The sequence below is a fragment of the Oncorhynchus masou genome, chromosome 30 (assembly GCF_036934945.1).
Source record: "Oncorhynchus masou masou isolate Uvic2021 chromosome 30, UVic_Omas_1.1, whole genome shotgun sequence".
In the NCBI taxonomy this organism is placed as follows: Eukaryota; Metazoa; Chordata; class Actinopteri; order Salmoniformes; family Salmonidae; genus Oncorhynchus; species Oncorhynchus masou.
The window spans coordinates 52,865,161-52,888,469 of record NC_088241.1 but is presented as its reverse complement, the minus strand read 5'-3'; the positions used below and the strand labels follow the sequence as shown (position 1 = coordinate 52,888,469).

General features: G+C 46.2%; 1 protein-coding gene across 2 annotated transcripts in view; it reads right to left on the bottom strand.

Moving 5' to 3' along the window:
* LOC135522745 (trichohyalin-like) overlaps positions 1-23,309 on the bottom strand; it is a 152,645-nt gene that overhangs the window by 56,363 nt on the left and 72,973 nt on the right. For both annotated transcript variants that reach the window (XM_064949291.1, XM_064949292.1), the window contains 10 exons: positions 21,821-21,904; positions 21,565-21,732; positions 21,413-21,478; positions 21,146-21,313; positions 20,829-21,071; positions 11,734-11,964; positions 11,402-11,632; positions 10,313-10,414; positions 7,006-7,290; positions 459-1,350 (listed from right to left, as the gene is read on the bottom strand). In XM_064949291.1, coding sequence (XP_064805363.1) covers positions 459-1,350; positions 7,006-7,290; positions 10,313-10,414; positions 11,402-11,632; positions 11,734-11,964; positions 20,829-21,071; positions 21,146-21,313; positions 21,413-21,478; positions 21,565-21,732; positions 21,821-21,904 — 2,470 coding nt within the window. The remainder of the gene's footprint in view (positions 1-458; positions 1,351-7,005; positions 7,291-10,312; positions 10,415-11,401; positions 11,633-11,733; positions 11,965-20,828; positions 21,072-21,145; positions 21,314-21,412; positions 21,479-21,564; positions 21,733-21,820; positions 21,905-23,309) is intronic.

Genomic DNA, 23,309 nt, shown 5'->3' with positions numbered 1-23,309 from the left:
GCCTTATTATCTCTGCGCTGGAGAAAGCTTCAGTATATAAGGCTTTCCTATCTATATGTATCACCAGCTGTCTTGTCCTCTCCTATCAGACTCTCCTCTCCTCCATCATCCCTTGCGATCGCTCTTTCCCCCGGAACCCTCATATTAAATGTTATTTACATCGAAGTGTTTCCACGGTTGCGAGGGTTCTAGAAACAGAATGTGATGGATCATTCTTTCCTCCAGACTCCGCCTACCTGTCTGATGATCATCTCACAGTCAGCCAATCATAGACCGACTCCTCTGCAGTCTGACGTGGCTTATTTCTGCTCGTGACACATTCAGGGCCAGTTTCAGTCAAACAGGCCTTGGTGATGTATATTACTGTACATGCAATAACGTAACTCTCTCTCTCTCTTTCGCAGACAAAAGGTGTGCGTTTCAACTAAGACAATAAAAATATGTTGATTGATTAGTACCTGTCTGTCTGTGACTCCTGCGTAGTTCCAACAGGGCCTCTTTGAGTGTCTGCGCTTCCTCTTTATCTTCCTCAAGCTCCCTGGTTCTTCTCTTCACATCCTCTTTCTCTTCCTCCAGCTCCCTGCTTCTCCTCTTCACCTCCTCTTCCAACTCCTTAGATCTCTTCTTCACCTCCTCTTTCTCCTCTTCCAGCTCCCTGGTTCTCCTCTTCACCTCCTCTTTCTCTTCCTCAAGCTCCCTGCTTCTCCTCTTCACCTCCTCTTTCTCTTCCTCCAGCTCCCTGCTTCTCCTCTTCACCTCCTCTTCCAAATCCTTAGATCTCTTCTTCACCTCCTCTTTCTTCCCTTCCAGCTCCCTGCTTCTCCTCTTCACCTCCTCTTTCTCTTCCTCCAGCTCCCTGCTTCTCCTCTTCACCTCCTCTTTCTCTTCCTCCAGCTCCCTGCTTCTCCTCTTCACCTCCTCTTTCTCTTCCTCCAGCTCCCTGCTTCTCCTCTTCACCTCCTCTTTCTCTTCCTCCAGCTCCCTGCTTCTCCTCTTCACCTCCTCTTTCTCTTCCTCCAGCTCCCTGCTTCTCCTCTTCACCTCCTCTTTCTCTTCCTCCAGCTCCCTGCTTCTCCTCTTCACCTCCTCTTTCTTTTCCTCCAGCTCCCTGCTTCTCCTCTTCACCTCCTCTTTCTCTTCCTCCAGCTCCCTGCATTTCCTCTTTAGCATCTCCTTGGCCTCCTCACCAAGTCTGTGTTCCTCCTCTCTCTGCTCCTGCGCCTCCTTTCTGAGCCTCTGCACCCAGACTTTCTCCTCCTTCAGATCCTTGGTTCTCCTCTGAAGGAGCAGCTTGGTTTCCTTCAGGTCCTCCTCAACTTGCTGGAGCAAGACATCCTGCCCCTGGATGGTCTGGCCAGAGAAAGAGTGTGTGACTGTTAGTTACTATCTAAACAGTCGAAAAGGTCCCAAGGTGTGTATGTGTGTGTGTTGTGGTGGAAAAGCTTAATTATTGCAATAATGAATCGATGTTAAATAAAGATTTTGTTTGAATATTTTTTTTAATTTTTAATTGTACCTTTAATTACCCAGGCAAGTCAGTTAAGAACAAATTCTTATTTTCAATGACGGCCTAGAAACAGTGGGTTAACTGCCTGTTCAGGGGCAGAACAACAGATTTGTACCTTGTCAGCTCGGGGATTCAACCTTTCGATTACTCGCTCTCACCACTAGGCTACCCTGCCGTAACTATCCAAGTCTCTCTCAGTATACTTGAATTTCTACAACAGTGTGCGCAAACATTATGTCATTAACAGAGGTGATTATTAAGTAACCCTAAAGAAAGACTGACGTAATAAAAGATGATACCATACAGAATTATTATCAAAATCATTCTGTGTGCATGGATCACATCCAATGGCCCTGCCTTTGTAGACTGGCTGCTCCCTAATACCAACTCCCTAACTGTTCTACTGTGTTGTAGCCATGTTGAAGGAGCATCTAGCTCTGTCCACACATACACATACAGGCCCATGTTAACTAAAGCTCATCTATGTCTAGGGCACCATTAAACTTCAGATGTACATTAACACAATAGATGTAGATTTACATGTGTCGTTACATTACACAGGCTCGTCAGCTACAGCAGTGGTTCCCAAACTGTTGGTCGGGGCACACTCGCGGTTCATGGGTCCAGGTGGGTCACGGGACAACATTAGAAAGATGATTTTATTTTTATACATTATCGGGATAGAAAAAACGTTTTCAGTGTAAGCTTTAACGACTAAAACCAGATATAAAGTATGTAGAAAAGATAATGGAGCTATATATTTTAAAGTAATAGCCTATAATCTTTGAGAATTTACAATCAACAAGATAAAAGAAAGACAATCAGGCACACATTGACTTTCAGCAATATAACACATCATTAGCCATGTCAAAATGCGTAGAATTGTATAAAATAAGCTTAAAAAACTGAAAATGTTGCTTTCAGGTTCATGGCAGAATGTATACAATTACAGGAGATTAGCTTTGAAACTGCTACATTTTTCGCCCGCTGCCAAGATTATATTTCTGACTTAATCTTTGGTGTGTGCATGTGTTTTTAAACGCTCAACCCCTATGGTGGGTTGCGACTCAAAACACACGTCAATTTGTGGGTCATGAAGCAAAACGGTTTGTGAACCCCTAAGCTAGAGCACACAGTGTCCCTTCATGACAACGGCTGAGTGAACTGACGTGAAAAAGACAATCACAACACACACGCTATCCTCACAACACACACACGCTATCCTCACAACACACACGCTATCCTCCCAACACACACACGTGATCCTCCCAACACATGCGCTATCCTCCCAACACACGCGCTATCCTCGCAACACACACGCTATCCTCCCAACACACACGCTATCCACCCAACACACACGCTATCCACCCAACACACACGCTTTCCACCCAATACACAAGCAATCCTCCCAACACACACGCTATCCTCCCAACACACACGCTATCCTCCCAACACACACGCTATCCTCCCAACACACACGCTTTCCTCCCAACACACACGCGATCCTCCCAACACACACACGCTATCCTCCCAACACACACGCTATCCTCCCAACACACACGCTATCCTCCCAACACACACGCTATCTTCCCAACACACACGCTATCTTCCCAACACACACACGCTATCCTCTCAACACACACACACTATCCTCCCAACACACACACGCTATCCTCCCAACACACACACGCTATCCTCCCAACACACACACGCTATCCTCCCAACACACACACGCTATCCTCCCAACACACACGCTATCCTCCCAACACACACGCGCTATCCTCCCAACACACACGCGCTATCCTCCCAACACACGCGCTATCCTCCCAACACACGCGCTATCCTCCCAACACACACGCTATCCTCCCAACACACACGCTATCCAACCAACACACACGCTATCCACCCAACACACACGCTTTCCTCCCAATACACACGCAATCCTCCCAACACACACGCTATCCTCACAACACACACGCTATCCTCCCAACACACGCGCTATCCTCCCAACACACGCGCTATCCTCCCAACACACGCGCTATCCTCCCAACACACGCGCTATCCTCCCAACACACGCGCTATCCTCCCAACACACGCGCTATCCTCACAACACACGCGCTATCCTCCCAACACACGCGCTATCCTCCCAACACACGCGCTATCCTCCCAACACACGCGCTATCCTCCCAACACACACGCTATCCACCCAACACACACGCTATCCACCCAACACACACGCTATCCTCCCAACACACACGCTATCCTCTCAACACACACGCTATCCTCCCAACACACACGCTATCCACCCAACACACACGCTTTCCTCCCAATACACGCGCAATCCTCCCAACACACGCGCAATCCTCCCAACACACGCGCTATCCTCACAACACACGCGCTATCCTCCCAACACACGCGCTATCCTCCCAACACACGCGCTATCCTCCCAACACACGCGCTATCCTCCCAACACACACGCTATCCACCCAACACACACGCTATCCACCCAACACACACGCTATCCACCCAACACACACGCTTTCCTCCCAATACACACGCAATCCTCCCAACACACACGCTATCCTCACAACACACACGCTATCCTCCCAACACACACGCTATCCTCACAACACACACGCTATCCTCCCAACACACACGCTATCCTCCCAACACACACGCTATCCACCCAACACACACGCTATCCACCCAACACACACGCTTTCCTCCCAACACACGCGCAATCCTCCCAACACACGCGCAATCCTCCCAACACACGCGCTATCCTCACAACACACGCGCTATCCTCCCAACACACGCGCTATCCTCCCAACACACGCGCTATCCTCCCAACACACACGCTATCCTCCCAACACACACGCTATCCACCCAACACACACGCTATCCACCCAACACACACGCTATCCACCCAACACACACGCTTTCCTCCCAATACACACGCAATCCTCCCAACACACACGCTATCCTCACAACACACACGCTATCCTCCCAACACACACGCTATCCTCACAACACACACGCTATCCTCCCAACACACACGCTATCCTCCCAACACACACGCTATCCTCCCAACACACACGCTATCCTCCCAACACACACGCGATCCTCCCAACACACACGCGATCCTCCCAACACACACGCGATCCTCCCAACACACACACGCGATCCTCCCAACACACACACGCTATCCTCCCAACACACACGCTATCCTCCCAACACACACGCTATCTTCCCAACACACACACGCTATCCTCTCAACACACACACGCTATCCTCCCAACACACACACGCTATCCTCCCAACACACACGCTATCCTCCCAACACACACGCTATCCTCCCAACACACACGCTATCCTCCCAACACACACGCTATCCTCCCAACACTGACGCTATCCTCCCAACACACACGCTATCTTCCCAACACACACACGCTATCCTCTCAACACACACACGCTATCCTCCCAACACACACACGCTATCCTCCCAACACACACGCTATCCTCCCAACACACACGCTATCCTCCCAACACACACACGCTATCCTCCCAACACACACACGCTATCCTCCCAACACACACACGCTATCCTCCCAACACACACGCTATCCTCCCAACACACACGCTATCCTCCCAACACACACGCTATCTTCCCAACACACACACGCTATCCTCTCAACACACACACGCTATCCTCCCAACACACACACGCTATCCTCCCAACACACACACGCTATCCTCCCAACACACACGCTATCCTCCCAACACACACGCTATCCTCCCAACACACACGCTATCCTCCCAACACACACGCTATCCTCCCAACACACACGCTATCCTCCCAACACACACGCTATCCTCCCAACACACACACGCTATCCTCCCAACACACACACGCTATCCTCCCAACACACACACGCTATCCTCCCAACACACACGCTATCCTCCCAACACACACGCTATCCTCCCAACACACACGCTATCCTCCCAACACACACGCTATCCTCCCAACACACACGCTATCCTCCCAACACACACGCTATCCTCCCAACACACACGCTATCCTCCCAACACAGACGCTATCCTCCCAACACACACGCTATCCTCCCAACACACACGCTATCCTCCCAACACACACGCTATCCTCCCAACACACACACGCTATCCTCCCAACACACACGCTATCCTCCCAACACACACACGCTATCCTCCCAACACACACGCTATCCTCCCAACACACACGCTATCCTCCCAACACACACGCTATCCTCCCAACACACACGCTATCCTCCCAACACACACGCTATCCTCACAACACACACGCTATCCTCCCAACACACACGCTATCCTCCCAACACACACGCTATCCTCACAACACACACGCTATCCTCACAACACACACGCTATCCTCCCAACACACACGCTATCCTCACAAGTCATTAGGTGGCCTGCTGGGGGTGTGTGACACGCATGTCATGTGTTTGTGCTAACGGGGTAGACCCACACACAGGGCACCCAAGTGCCCGAGACTGGCAGCTTTGTCTTGGCACAGTGCCATGGCACCAGTCGTTATCGCACCCTCGTCACCACTTAACCTCATTTGAAAATTTAGTGTCCATTTCACATGTTAATTGGAGTCAATTGAGCCGAGCCTGGCACCACTTGGAGCTTTAATTAATGGCAGGGTAATTTGTTTCTGTCAGGCAATCGGAGGATAGGGGTTAGAAGTGTGTGTGAGAGAATATATTTTTTAGATCTGGGTTCATATGCCATGTCTGTTAGGCTGAAAAGGATTATTTTGCGTCCTACAGTCATGGAGAGAGAAACCCCAGCCTACTAATCTCATTTTTCCAGTTCCTTCAAATCTCCTGACCCTGATAGGGACAAGGGGCTATAGGGTAGGAGCTAGGGGCTACAGAAAGGGTCACCAACCTTTTCTAGTATGAGAGCTACTTGAATGAAAAATGTTGTGAGCTACTAATTATTTTCTAGCTTTCAAATAGGCACATACTTTTCTTCTCCCCTGCAACTCTTCCCCAGGTCCTTAGTGTACAAGAGAAAGTAGCGCACTATGTTTTCGATTAATATACCTTGTAAAATAATGGTTCATAAACAATTTTTTCACGCTCAAAATTACAACTGTTCATACAGAAACAACGGAATTGGATTGTTCTGAGACCATGCCAATGGTTAAATCACATCAAAAGGCCATTTTTTGTATAATTCCCCTTTAATTGAGCATCCGGCCCTTTAATTGCACATCTAGCTAGTGAGGAATGTGCCATCGAATGTGCTGGTCTATTGATGGTTCTGTACTGCTGCTGCTCATTTCATGGTAGAGTTTGCAGATAACAAATAGATACAAATTATATACTTCATGATATACTTCTACTAGGTAAGCCTACTCTTCAATCAACCTGTTGGGGATCCCTGGGTTAGGGTAAGCGCCTAGGTGTCCTAAACATTTCCTAATCCTAACTGACCTGTTGTCTCTGTGTACAGGTGTCGTGGGTGTCGACCAGCTCCTCCTGTAGGCGTGTCACTTCCTCCTGTAGCTGTGTCACTTCCTGCTCCAGCTGTGTGTGAGTGACCAGATGTTTGCGGTGGGAGGCGGCCAGGTCCAGGTGAAGAGATTGCAGGGTTCTCTCTAGCCCCGCCTTCTCCTGGCTCTGCTTCTCTAGTTCCTCCTCCCTGCGAAGATACTCTGCCCTCATCTGTAGCATGGCCTGTTCGCAATTGGCCAAGCGCCCTACCTGCTCTGTGGATTGCTGTTGAGAAGTCAATACACATTATTATTTATAGGGATGGTGGTACTGGTATTCTGAAAAATAACTTGCTGGTGACATATATCTCCACACTGCTATATGCTCCCAAAACTGCTCTGCTCGACTGATGCCCATTGGTTTAACTGTTAAGTTTCAGTACAGTTAGGATGACCACCTCCTGGATTGTGCGGGACCGTTACGCACTTTGGCCCTTAGTCCCGCAACCAAAACAATTATGTCCTCCATTTTATCATCAAATTCAAACACCACTAATTTAGAAAAAAAAGTGGATGTGTCCCATATTTCAGTCAGACATTCCAACCTGTCTCTTGAAGTCATGTTGAGCTCATATACAGTGCTTTCGGAAAGTATTCAAGCCAAGCGTCAGGAGAAAACCTGGCACCATCCCTATGGTGAAGCATGGTGGTGGCAGCATCATGCAATGGGGATATTTTTCAGTGGCGTGGACTGGGAGACTAGTCAGGATCGAGAAAAAGATGAATGGAGCAAAGTACAGAGAGATCCTTGATGAAAACCTGCTCCAGAGTGTTCAGGACCTCAGATTGGAGCAAAGTTTCACCTTCATGGTTTCACACAATGTGGTATTGTGTGTAGATTGATGAGGGAAAACTATTTAATAAATTTTTGAATAAGCCTGAAACCTAACAAATGTGCAAAAAGTCAAGGGGTCTGAATACTTTCCGAAGGCACTGTGTATGTATGTGTATATATATATAGTGGGGAGAACAAATATTTGCAGGTTTTCCTACTTACAAAGCATGTAGAGGTGTGTAATTTTTTATCATCGGTACAAATCAACTGTGACAGATGGAATCTAAAACAAAAATCCAGAAAATCACATTGATTTTTAAGTAATTAATTTGCATTTTATTGCATGACATAAGAATTTGACACATCAGAAAAGCAGAACTTAATATTTGGTACAGAAACCTTTGTTTGCAATTACAGAGATCATACGTTTCCTGTAGTTCTTGACCAGGTTTGCACACACTGCAGCAGGGATTTTGGCCCACTCCTCCATACAGACCTTCTCCAGATCCTTCAGGTTTCGGGGCTGTCGCTGAGCAATACGGACTTTCAGCTCCCTCCAAAGATTTTCTATTGGGTTCAGTTCTGGAGACTGGCTAGGCCACTCCAGGACCTTGAGATGCTTCTTACGGAGCCACTCCTTATAGTTGCTCTGGCTGTGTGTTTCGGGTTGTTGTCATGCTGGAAGACCCAGCCACGACCCATCTTCAATGCTCTTACTGAGGGAAGGAGGTTGTTGGCCAAGATCTCGCGATACATGGCCCCATCCATCCTCCCCCCAATACGGTGCAGTCGTCCTCTCCCCTTTGCAGAAAAGCATCCCAAAATAATGATGTTTCCACCTCCATGCTTCACGGTTGGGATGGTGTTCTTGGGGTTGTACTCATCCTTCTTCTTCCTCCAAACACGGCAAGTGGAGTTTAGACCAAAAAGCTCTATTTTTGTCTCCTCAGACCACATGACCTTCTCCCATTCCTCCTCTGGATCATCCAGATGGTCATTGGCAAACTTCAGAGGGGCCTGGACATGAGCTGGCTTGAGCAGGGGGGCCTTGCGTGCGCTGCAGGATTTTAATCCATGACGGCGTAGTGTGTTACTAATGGTTCTCTTTGATTCTGTGGTCCCAGCTCTCTTCAGGTCATTGACCAGGTCCTGCCGTGTAGTTCTGGGCTGATCCCTCACCTTCCTCATGATCATTGATGCCCCACGAGGTGAGATCTTGCATGGAGCCCCAGACCGAGGGTGATTGACCATCATCTTGAACTTCTTCCATTTTCTAATAACTGCGCCGACAGTTGTTGCCTTCTCACCAAGCTGCTTGCCTATTGTCCTGTAGCCCATCCCAGCCTTGTGCAGGTCTACAATTTTATCCCTGATGTCCTTACACAGCTCTCTGGTCTTGGCCATTTTGGAGAGGTTGGAGTCTGTTTGATTGAGTGTGTGGACAGGTGTCTTTTATACAGGTAACGAGTTCAAACAGGTGCAGTTAATATAGATAATGAGTGGAGAACAGGGGGCTTCTTAAAGAAAAACTAACAGGTCTGTGAGAGCCAGAATTCTTACTGATTGGTAGGTGATCAAATACTTATGTCATGCAATAAAATTAAAATTAATTACTTAAAAATCATACAATGCAATTTTCTGGATTTTTGTTTTAGATTTCGTCTCTCACAGTTGAATTGTACCTATGATAAAAATTACAGACCTAGGAAAACCTGCAAAATCAGCAGTGTATCAAATACTTGTTCTCCCCACTGTATACACACACACAAACAAATATATATATATATATATATATATATACACACACACACTATAAACTGGGTGGTTCGAGCCCTGAATGCTGATTGGCTGAGACCGTACACCACGAGTACAACAACATTCAGTTTTACTGCTCTAATTACGTCGGTAACCAGTTTATAACAGCAATAAGGCACCTCTGGGGTTTGTGGTATATGGCCAATATACCACGACTAAGGGCTGTGTCCAGGCACTCCGTGTTGCGTCGAGCATAAGAACAATCCTTAGCCGTGATATATTGGCCATATACCACACCTCCTCTGGCCTTACTGCTTAAATATATATACACACATACACACACACACTGAATATATCATAAGGATGTGGTACGGGTGATATTAAACACTTCTCCAATCTCTGATTTTCTGCGCAGCGCAATACGAGAGGTAGACTAATGTCATATGCCTATCTTCATCTAATAACGTTTCTCAAATCCTTCCGGGCTAAATTACAGCAAAACTTGGAGAGGACATTGAGGCTTAACTACTTACAAAGAGCTACAAACATAAGTAAATAGCAGTATTAGACTAAAACATAGAAGATAATTTTGTCAAACTTGGAGGCTCACCATGCTCATCAGTTGCTCATTCAACATATTTGCTTCTACTTCTTTGTGTGTGTATGTGTGTGGTGGAGGGGGGTCCTGCCAAATGTTTTTATTCATGTAGGCTACTACCTTCTGCAGTTGTAGTCTCTGTCTTTGTAAGGCACAATACTGCTCATCAGAGTAGGAGTAATTCTGTTGGTAGGACTTCAGAGAACTCTCATACTTTAGTATCTGTGGGGAGAGGACAGTCTGTTACTAATGGACATGACCTGGAGCTACACCTCAACTTACCTCTATCATAGACTCTATCATAGAAAGATACTCAATTGACAGACAGACAGGCAGACATGTAGGGACACAGACAGTGACTCAGACAGGCAGACATGTAGGGACACAGACAGTGACTCAGGCAGACAGACAGACAGACAGACAGACAGACAGACAGACAGACAGACAGACAGACAGACAGACAGACAGGTGGTAGAGAATTACTGAAACACCAACTACAGAAGAGATCCTCTCCTCAACAGAACCCACTCACATCTAACTCATTACACAATGTAATAAAGTATCAAATACAGACATTCTTCAAACAGCTAACTCTTTTATAACGCACAGATTCAATTTGATTTGATTAGAATGACATTCCGCCGTGTTGACCTTGTCAGCCGAGTTGAACCAAATTACATTTTCCCGTAATAAAGATTATTCATTTGTAGACAGACTCAGTAAATATCCTCAAACAGAGGCACACACACACACACACACACACACACACACACACACACACACACACACACAGTCCTCCACTGTCATTTCTGTTTTGCTCAGGATTGCTATCAATATAATATAATTTCACTGAACTTGCACCCATAACTCATGAACAGAACGATCATTATAGTTGCTACAATTATGAAAAAGGTCACTCAGATTACTTTTATTTAACTTGGCATACTGCAGACAATTTTCTCGAAGAGACTCACAAATTAAAATAAATATGAAACTAGGCATATGTATTATTGTAGCTAGCATTGTCCTTACTTCAGGTTAGGATATTAGACAATGCAGGGCAAAATAGCCCACAATTTTCAAGAAAAGGAAAATTGTTATAAAGATGTAGTATGAAATACATATGGGGATGATATATCTACATACAGTAGATATTTATTCCTTTCCACTCTCTATATAAGTCTAGTGTCAGCCATAACACTGACACACCTGAGTTTTCTGTGTGTCCATCTCTTGCTGTAGATGTTGTATGGTTCCTTCACACTGTTCCACTCTCTCCCGCCCCTCCCTCAGAGCCATCTGATTGGCCTGCAGCTCGTCAGTCAGTTGGTCCAGGGCTTCCTCCGAGCGCTCCCATTGGTCAAGTTTTTCTTCGTAGCGCCCTTCCAGCTCTGTAAGCTCCGCCTTAACCCTGTCTACCACTGCCTTGGATTCAGTCAGCTGTCAATCAAAACCAAGTAGAACAGGTTGACATTGGTCCTTGGAGTAAAACTTGCATTTTGAAAGTGAGTGGTCCAATGCTAGAAACTGGCTTAGACTACCTGTTGTTGTGTGTATCTGAGCTCCTCCTCCACACACTCTATGTGTCCCTGGAGCTGCTGCACTTTCTCCATGGCAACGCAGTACTTCTGTTTAAAGATGGCCGCCTTCTCCTCCTGGCCCTGAGTCCTGGACGTGGTTTCACTCAGGTCCTCCTGGAGGTCCGTCAGTTGTTGTCTCAAAAGCTCTATCTCAGTGTCTTGTGTGTTTTCAACCCCTTTAGCTTCTTCAACCTACATCCACAGCAATACAAAAACATCAAATTGGATATGATAGACAAAGATCAAAAGGCAAAAAAATATATATCATGAGTCATAATGTGCATCCACACGCACACACTCTTTTGGCCACTAACAGACCCAGTACTGTACACTCCTAGTTTAAATAAGGGCCATGCTATCTGAGGTGGGAGTGAATGGGCCCTTCTCTACAGATAGGTCCTGTGGTATTGTAAACTATCAGCCACAGAAGCTAGAGCTGAAATGTCCTTTCTAGAAACAATGTCTACATAATTCTCATTGAACACAATTATTATTATTATATATTTAATATAAATGTAACTTTTATTTAACTAGGCAAGTCAGTTAAGAACACATTTTTATTTACAATGATGGCCTGCTGGGGAACAGTGGGTTAACTGCCTTGTTCAGGGGCAGAAAGACACATTTTTACCTTGTCCAGCTAGGAGATTCGATCCAGCAACCTTTCTGTTACTGGCCCAACGCTCTAACCACTAGGCTACCTGTCACCCCTATTATTGTTTGGTGTTGGGTGTAAATCTTTTTCTGTCCCGTTTGGTGTTGATCACTGAAAACAAGTGCGCAATAGTAGTAAAGAGTAGAACTGGTGGGTGATTCAGCTGCTAGAGAATCATTGTCCTATCCTTCTTAGCTTTCTTATTCTAATACTCAGATGAATCCAGGAAGTGAAATCTGACTGATCCTTGTGTTAAACTCAGACCCAGCCCACCTTTAGCGATCAGTGTTAAACTAGACTAATGTCATTAATCCAGCTAACTGTTAAGGTACAGAGTTAAAATTTGACAAAAGTAGATTAACTCCTAATACAGATCAGCTGGTGGGTTAACTCCCTCAGTACTGACAGCAGGCAGACCAGTTAGAGCCACTGGTTCACCGGAGTCCTCTCAGCTGATTTAACTGGAGATTAACACACGCTAATACCAGTAATACCAGCTCCCAAGAACCGCACCTCTATGGCTGGGTAACGAGAGAGAGACAGAGGGAGATAAAAAGAGAAGAAATATACCGTTTTGTAATAGGCTTTTCAGAGAAGTACCACACCTTCTCATGTTCAAAAAAAAAAACGCTACTTAATGTGGTTCCACTTTCTAAAACTGTGGACATATTTGACAGAATTATCCAGTGTGTGTGTGCGTGTGTACGTCCTGCAAACCCTTCTCTCTTATTTGTAATGGAGTGTGAAGACGCGTGTCGTTCCCAGCACAAGCAGGCGGAATGTGAGTCAAACACAATCCCACAACATCAATCTGATCTAAGACAACACACCACCATCCCTTGGCCTAGTGGTGCATTACACACAAATATACTGTTCACACACACTGTACACACACACACATACTGTTCACACATACTGTACACACATACTGTACACACACACACACATACTGTACACAAATACACATACTGTTCAGACATACTGTACACACACATATATATTATGTTCACACATACTGTACACACACACACACACACACACACATACTGTACACACATACTGTACACACAAATATACTGTTCACAAATACTGTACACACACATATACTGTACACAAATACTGTACACACACATATATACTGTTCACACATACTGTACACACACATACTGTACACACACACACACATACTGTACACACATATTGTACACACACATATACTGTTCACAAATACTGTACACACACATACTGTACACACACTGTTCACACACTGCACACACCCGTATACTGTTCACACATACTGTACACACCCGTAAACTGTTCACACATACTGTACACACACATACAGTGGGGCAAAAAAGTATCCCCCATTTAAAAAGATGAGGCTTGTAATTTTCGTCATAGGTGCACTTCAACTATGACAGACAAAATGAGAAGAAAAAAAATCCAGAAAATCACGTAGGATTTTTAATGAATTTATTTGGAAATTATGGTGGAAAATAAGTATTTGGTCAATAACAAAAGTTTATCTCAATACTTTGTTATATACACTTTGTTGGCAATGACAGAGGTCAAACGTTTTCTGTAAGTCTTCACAAGGTTTTCACACACTGTTGCTGGTATTTTGGCCCATTCTTCCAAGCAGATCTCCTCTAGAGCAGTGATGTTTTGGGGCTGTTGCTGGGCAACACGGACTTTCAACTCCCTCCAAAGATTTTCTATCGGTTTGAGATCTGGAGACTGGCTAGGCCACTCCAGGACCTTGAAATGCTTCTTACGAAGCCACTCCTTCGTTGCCCGGGGGGTGTTTGGGATCATTGTCATGCTGAAATACCCAGCCACATTTCATCTTCAACGCCCTTGCTGATGGAAGAAGGTTTTCACTCAAAATCTCACGATACATGGCCCCATTCATTCTTTCCTTTACACGGATCAGTCGTCCTGGTCCCTTTGCAGAAAATCAGCCCCAAAGCATGATGTTTCCATCCCCATGCTTCGCAGTAGGTATGGTGTTCTTTGGATGCAACTCAGCATTCTTTGTCATCCAAACACTACGAGTTGAGTTTTTACCAAAAAGTTCTATTTTGGTTTCATCTGACCATATGACATTCTCCCAATCTTCTTCTGGATCATCCAAATGATCTCTAGCAAACTTCAGACGGGCCTGGACATGTACTGGTTTAAGCAGGGGGACACGTCTGGCACTGCAGTCTGGCACTGCAGGATTTGAGTCCCTGGCGGCGTAGTGTGTTACTGATGGTAGGCTTTGTTACTTTATTTTGACCCCAGGAGGTGAGATCTTGCGTGGAGTCCCAGATCGAGGGAGATTATCAGTGGTCTTGTATGTCTTCCATTTCCTAATAATTGCTCCCACAGTTGATTTCTTCAAACCAAGTTGCTTACCTATTGCAGATTCAGTCTTCCCAGCCTGATGCAGGTCTACAATTTTGTTTCTGGTGTCCTTTGACAGCTCTTTGGTCTTGGCCATAGTGGAGTTTGGAGTGTGACTGTTTGAGGTTGTGGACAGGTGTCTTTTATACTGATAACAAGTTCAAATAGGTGCCATTAATACAGATAACGAGTGGAGGACAGAGGAGCCACTTAAAGAAGTAGTTACAGGTCTATGAGAGCCAGAAATCTTGCTTGTTTGTAGGTGACCAAATACTTATTTTCCACCATAATCTGCAAATAAATTCCTTAAAAATCCTACAATGTGATTTTCTGGATTTTTTTTCCTCACTTTGTCTGTCATAGTTGAAGTGTACCTATGACGAAAATTACAGGCCTCTCTCATCTTTTTAAGTGGGAGAACGTCCACAATTGGTAGCTGACTAAATACTTTTTACCCCACTGTACACACTTTTCACACATACCGTACACACACCTACACTGTTCACACATACTGTATACACCCACATACTGTACACACCCGTATACCGGTCACACATACTGTACACACCCGCATACTGTACACACATACTGTACACACCCGTATGCCGTTCACACATACTGTACACACCCCTATGCCGTTCACACATACTGTACACATGCATACTGTACACACCCGCATACTGTACACGCATACTGTACACACCCGCATACTGTACACATACTGTACACACCCGCATACCGTACACACATACTGTACACACCCGCATACCGTTCACACATACTGTACACACCCGCATACCGTTCACACACACATATACTGTTCACACATACTGTACACACCCGCATACTGTTCACACACACATACTGTTCACACATACCGTACACACACAAATACATACTGTTCACACATACCGTACACACCCGTACACTGTTCACACATACCGTACACACCCGTACACTGTTCACACATACCGTACACACCCGTACACTGTTCACACATACCGTACACACCCGTACACTGTTCACACATACCGTACACACCCGTACACTGTTCACAATACCGTACACACCCGTACACTGTACACGCCCCTATACTGTTCACACGCGCTGTACACGCCCCTATACTGTTCACACGCGCTGTACACGCCCCTATACTGTTCACACGCGCTGTACACGCCCTATACTGTTCACACGCGCTGTACACGCCCCTATACTGTTCACACGCGCTGTACACGCCCCTATACTGTTCACACGCGCTGTACACGCCCCTATACTGTTCACACGCGCTGTACACGCCCCTATACTGTTCACACGCGCTGTACACGCCCCTATACTGTTCACACGCGCTGTACACGCCCCTATACTGTTCACACGCGCTGTACACGCCCCTATACTGTTCACACGCACTGTACACGCCCCTATACTGTTCACACGCACTGTACACGCCCTATACTGTTCACACGCACTGTACACGCCCCTATACTGTTCACACGCACTGTACACGCCCCTATACTGTTCACACGCACTGTACACGCCCCTATACTGTTCACACGCACTGTACACGCCCCTATACTGTTCACACGCACTGTACACGCCCCTATACTGTTCACACGCACTGTACACGCCCCTATACTGTTCACACGCACTGTACACGCCCCTATACTGTTCACACGCACTGTACACGCCCCCTATACTGTTCACACGCACTGTACACGCCCCTATACTGTTCACACGCACTGTACACGCCCCTATACTGTTCACACGCACTGTACACGCCCCTATACTGTTCACACGCACTGTACACGCCCCTATACTGTTCACACGCACTGTACACGCCCCTATACTGTTCACACGCACTGTACACGCCCCTATACTGTTCACACGCACTGTACACGCCCCTATACTGTTCACACGCACTGTACACGCCCCTATACTGTTCACACGCACTGTACACGCCCCTATACTGTTCACACGCACTGTACACGCCCCTATACTGTTCACACGCACTGTACACGCCCCTATACTGTTCACACGCACTGTACACGCCCCTATACTGTTCACACGCACTGTACACGCCCCTATACTGTTCACACGCACTGTACACGCCCCTATACTGTTCACACGCACTGTACACGCCCCTATACTGTTCACACGCACTGTACACGCCCCTATACTGTTCACACGCACTGTACACGCCCCTATACTGTTCACACGCACTGTACACGCCCCTATACTGTTCACACGCACTGTACACGCCCCTATACTGTTCACACGCACTGTACACGCCCCTATACTGTTCACACGCACTGTACACGCCCCTATACTGTTCACACGCACTGTACACGCCCCTATACTGTTCACACGCACTGTACACGCCCCTATACTGTTCACACGCACTGTACACGCCCCTATACTGTTCACACGCACTGTACACGCCCCTATACTGTTCACACGCACTGTACACGCCCCTATACTGTTCACACGCACTGTACACGCCCCTATACTGTTCACACGCACTGTACACGCCCCTATACTGTTCACACGCACTGTACACGCCCCTATACTGTTCACACGCACTGTACACGCCCCTATACTGTTCACACGCACTGTACACGCCCCTATACTGTTCACACGCACTGTACACGCCCCTATACTGTTCACACGCACTGTACACGCCCCTATACTGTTCACACGCACTGTACACGCCCCTATACTGTTCACACGCACTGTACACGCCCCTATACTGTTCACACGCACTGTACACGCCCCTATACTGTTCACACGCACTGTACACGCCCCTATACTGTTCACACGCACTGTACACGCCCCTATACTGTTCACACGCACTGTACACGCCCCTATACTGTTCACACGCACTGTACACGCCCCTATACTGTTCACACGCACTGTACACGCCCCTATACTGTTCACACGCACTGTACACGCCCCTATACTGTTCACACGCACTGTACACGCCCCTATACTGTTCACACGCACTGTACACGCCCCTATACTGTTCACACGCACTGTACACGCCCCTATACTGTTCACACGCACTGTACACGCCCCTATACTGTTCACACGCACTGTACACGCCCCTATACTGTTCACACGCACTGTACACGCCCCTATACTGTTCACACGCACTGTACACACCCCTATACTGTTCACACGCACTGTACACACCCCTATACTGTTCACACGCACTGTACACACCCCTATACTGTTCACACGCACTGTACACACCCCTATACTGTTCACACGCACTGTACACACCCCTATACTGTTCACACGCACTGTACACACCCCTATACTGTTCACACGCACTGTACACACCCCTATACTGTTCACACGCACTGTACACACCCCTATACTGTTCACACGCACTGTACACACCCCTATACTGTTCACACGCACTGTACACACCCCTATACTGTTCACACGCACTGTACACACCCCTATACTGTTCACACGCACTGTACACACCCCTATACTGTTCACACGCACTGTACACACCCCTATACTGTTCACACGCACTGTACACACCCCTATACTGTTCACACGCACTGTACACACCCCTATACTGTTCACACGCACTGTACACACCCCTATACTGTTCACACGCACTGTACACACCCCTATACTGTTCACACGCACTGTACACACCCCTATACTGTTCACACGCACTGTACACACCCCTATACTGTTCACACGCACTGTACACACCCCTATACTGTTCACACGCACTGTACACACCCCTATACTGTTCACACGCACTGTACACACCCCCTATACTGTTCACACGCACTGTACACACCCCTATACTGTTCACACGCACTGTACACACCCCTATACTGTTCACACGCACTGTACACACCCCTATACTGTTCACACGCACTGTACACACCCCTATACTGTTCACACGCACTGTACACACCCCTATACTGTTCACACATACTGTACACACCCCTATACTGTTCACACATACTGTACACACCCCTATACTGTTCACACATACTGTACACACCCCTATACTGTTCACACATACTGTACACACCCCTATACTGTTCACACATACTGTACACACCCCTATACTGTTCACACATACTGTACACACCCCTATACTGTTCACACATACTGTACACACCCCTATACTGTTCACACATACTGTACACACCCCTATACTGTTCACACATACTGTACACACCCCTATACTGTTCACACATACTGTACACACCCCTATACTGTTCACACATACTGTACACACCCCTATACTGTTCACACATACTGTACACACCCCTATACTGTTCACACATACTGTACACACCCCTATACTGTTCACACATACTGTACACACCCCTATACTGTTCACACATACTGTACACACCCCTATACTGTTCACACATACTGTACACACCCCTATACTGTTCACACATACTGTACACACCCCTATACTGTTCACACATACTGTACACACCCCTATACTGTTCACACATACTGTACACACCCGTATACTGTTCACACATACTGTACACACCCGTATACTGTTCACACATACTGTACACACCCGTATACTGTTCACACATACTGTACACACCCGTATACTGTTCACACATACTGTACACACCCGTATACTGTTCACACATACTGTACACACCCGTATACTGTTCACACATACTGTACACACCCGTATACTGTTCACACATACTGTACACACCCGTATACTGTTCACACATACTGTACACACCCGTATACTGTTCACACATACTGTACACACCCGTATACTGTTCACACATACTGTACACACCCGTATACTGTTCACACATACTGTACACACCCGTATACTGTTCACACATACTGTACACACCCGTATATTGTTCACACATACTGTACACACCCATATACTGTTCACACATACTGTACACACCCGTATACTGTTCACACATACTGTACACACATACTGTACACACCCGTATACTGTTCACACATACTGTACACACATACTGTACACACCCGTATACTGTTCACACATACTGTACACACATACTGTACACACCCGTATACTGTTCACACATACTGTACACACATACTGTACACACCCATATACTGTTCACACATACTGTACACACCCAAATTCATTTAAAGAAGAGATGGGCAAATGACACCCCTTTTGCAGGTCTTCGGATCAGTCTGGATTTCAACTTACTGTTGCACGTTAGAATAGTAAAAACACACAAGGTGCAATTTTCACATTTGTTTGTACATCAGCAGTTCTCTTGATATGCCAGTCACTGATCATCACTCAATTAGCCCATGTCAGATAACATTTATAGATTGGTAAGTTAGTCTAGTGCCCAGCTATCTAAACTTGAAGTGATCATGGTCAAATTACTGACCGGGGGGGTCCCCATTAACACAACACAGTTTGGCTTCTGGCCCCCAAAAGGCTAGTGCTGGCTCTGAATACATGTGGGTATGGATGTGGGTACCCAGACCCGCGAGACACTGCAACCCTCATGAGGAGTTTAGATCGTCTGAGGCCCCCACCCCCGTCAAAGATGCCCATCCCTAATTCAAACCATTCCATTTTGTACGTTTTTAATCGAAGTCGAAGAACATAGCTGTTTGATAAGCGACATACAATGAGGGTAACAGAAGTGCTGTGATATTGTTGTGAGTGTAATCAGGAGCTTGTGGTCCAGAGGAAAACTCCACACATCATAGTGACCTTTCAGACCTGCTTGTAGAACTGATAGTGTCCTGTAGAACGGACGGGTCTGTGTCTATTTGTGTCCATAATCACATGTTGTTTTTCCCAATGCTTTAACTCTCTTCAGCTCAACTATGCACTTCATCCTGCTTTGACTATGATGAGAGAATCAGTGATGTTCTTACCACAAGATGACTATTGTTGTTTGGTGTGCTAGTGATGTGAAACACATTTAGTTGATCAGTTATACAGTAAATGTAAATCAGATACACCCCACTTCTCACCTCTGGACATACTCCTCACCTTCTCCAGAGCCTCCTGGTATACCTCCTCTGCCAGTTGGAGCTTTCCCCTCAGCTCTGTGACCTCTGACCTGCGCTCTCTGACCTCGGCCTGGGATCGGCTTAGCTCAGAGGAAGCCTGCTCTAATTGGCTGCTGAGCAGGAAGTGCCTGTGGCTCCAGCGCTCTGTGTCGGCTCTGTGGTTCTGTTTCATTGAGTCTAGATCAGATGTTAGCTGCTCTATAGACATGTTCTGGGACTTCACCTGGACACAGAGGAGGGGGTTACTGTGTGTGTCTGTGTGTCTGTGTGTCTGTCTGTCTGTCTGTCTGTCTGTACCTGTTGCTGTGCGATACAGAGTGCGTTCTGTATCTGTTGTCGTTCCATCACTTCCTGGTCTCTAAGCCCCTCCCCCTCTCTGACCATCTGCCTGAGAAGACACGCCTCTTCCTGTTGACCCTTGACCTTCTGGTTCAGACGGCTGACCTCAGCCTCCAGCATGGCCAGCTGAGGGACACACACACACAGACAGACAGTGTGTACACGTACACAAAAGGTGTTGAAATACATATAGACCAATTAGAGATCTGAAATGTCGTCTCTCACCTCCTCCTGTGTCCCTAGATACTTCTGCTCCGCTTTACTCAGCTCTGTCCTCAACTGTAGAATCACCTGGAACACACCTGGTTTTAGACACACACACAACAAGGAAGGGTTTTAGGAGATGGTGTTGTACACACACTACCGAACAGACCCACCTCTCCTTGTGCGGTGCAGTGTTTCTGGTTAGTAAGTGTGAGGTTTGTCTCCAGTCTCTCTTTCTCCCTGTTCAGAGCTGAACATTGAAGGGAACAGTCCTCCATCTTGGATCTCAGCTGAGCCGTCTCCTCCTGCTGTTTTGCCAATGCAGACTCTCTACTGAGCAACTGGACAGAACATATTGGTGTCAGCTGCCCTACAATAACTGTTTAAAAAGACATGTTACTTTGAGGTGTGAATTACTATTGTACTTACCTCTTTTTTACAGTCTGAGAAGTTATTTCTAACCTCTGCTAGCTCCTTCAATAACACAGACAGCTTGCTGTCCTTCTTGTGGATCTGCAGACACACACACAGACATACATAAAAACACATTTCAATATGTCACATACTTGAAATAATCCAACAGTTTGCTTTCCATCCACTTACAAATATACACAAATGACAAGTGAGGCAAACAGAATCAAACCAACTCCTTCAACTAATGACATCCCATCAACAACGTGTTGGTTTTCCAAAGACAAAGCCACAAATGTGTTTTCTGTCTACTAAAATACTATGAATAAAGGGTATTTTCTGTTGGTAATTAGTGTTTGTATCTGTAGGTATTGTGATGGATTGATGGATGATAAACATTTATAAGTAGTTTACGTTTCTCTCTTGAGTGTGTGTCTGGCTTTTATTTGTGTTACCTAGCTATGGATGGTCCTCTATAATAACCCACTTTATATGCTGAATAGGGTTATGGGGTGTGTGTGTGTGTGTGTGTACGTACGTGTTGTTTCGGCTCCTCTGTGTGTGTGTGTGTGTGTGTGTGTGTGTGTGTGTGTGTGTGTGTGTGTGTGTGTGTGTGTGTGTGTGTGTGTGTGTGTGTGTGTATGTGTGTGTACGTGTCTGTGTGTGTGTCTGTGTGTGTCTACGTGTCCTCTCTCCTTTCAGTAAGATCTTCAATCTTTTGCAGCGGAAGTGAAAGAGTGAACGTGAGAGAGAGAGAGAGAGAGAAGGGCCTTTCTATATGAGATATTAGTTCCAGTCAGAGTGTTGAGGTGAAAGGAGCATTTACAGCCAAACACACACCGACGAAAAGACAAACAGCACAGCACATCAGGGCCTCTTTTATGGCGATGTACCAAACACACGCTGTTATCTTCTATCTTTCACTCTCTTCCATTCTCTCTCTCCCTGGTTTGTAACTGTCATTCAGATTGATGAAGTTAAGATGGCTCCACGACCTTCAGGCTCCTCTCATGACCAACTCTCTCACATGATGGAGTGGCGCGCACACACACACACACACACAATGAATAAGTAGCTAAAAAAATCCCATCCAGCAAACATGTTGAAGTCCTCCACAGTGTCTCATAAAAACAGCTCTGTGTGTATGTGTGTGGGTGTGTATGTGTATGTATGTGGGTGTGTGTTATTCCCATTGTAATATGTGACAGGCAGGATCTTTACAGATAACCACAAGAGGATGTTATGTCAAAACAGACATCCCGTCAAAATATATTCTCCTTCCTAAAACTGGGTCAATCACAGACAACTTCTTGAAAAAGAAATACTTTGGAGTGAAGCATTCCAATGTGTGTGTGGGGGGGGGGGGCATCCCAGTGGTTTCTGGGAGGGGGCCTCTGATATGGAAGGTATTTCTATATCAATCAGATCACACTGTGTTTTAGTACGTCTCATACTCCACCCACTTCACTGCACACACCATTTTGAGCTTGTCACTCACTGACAGAGA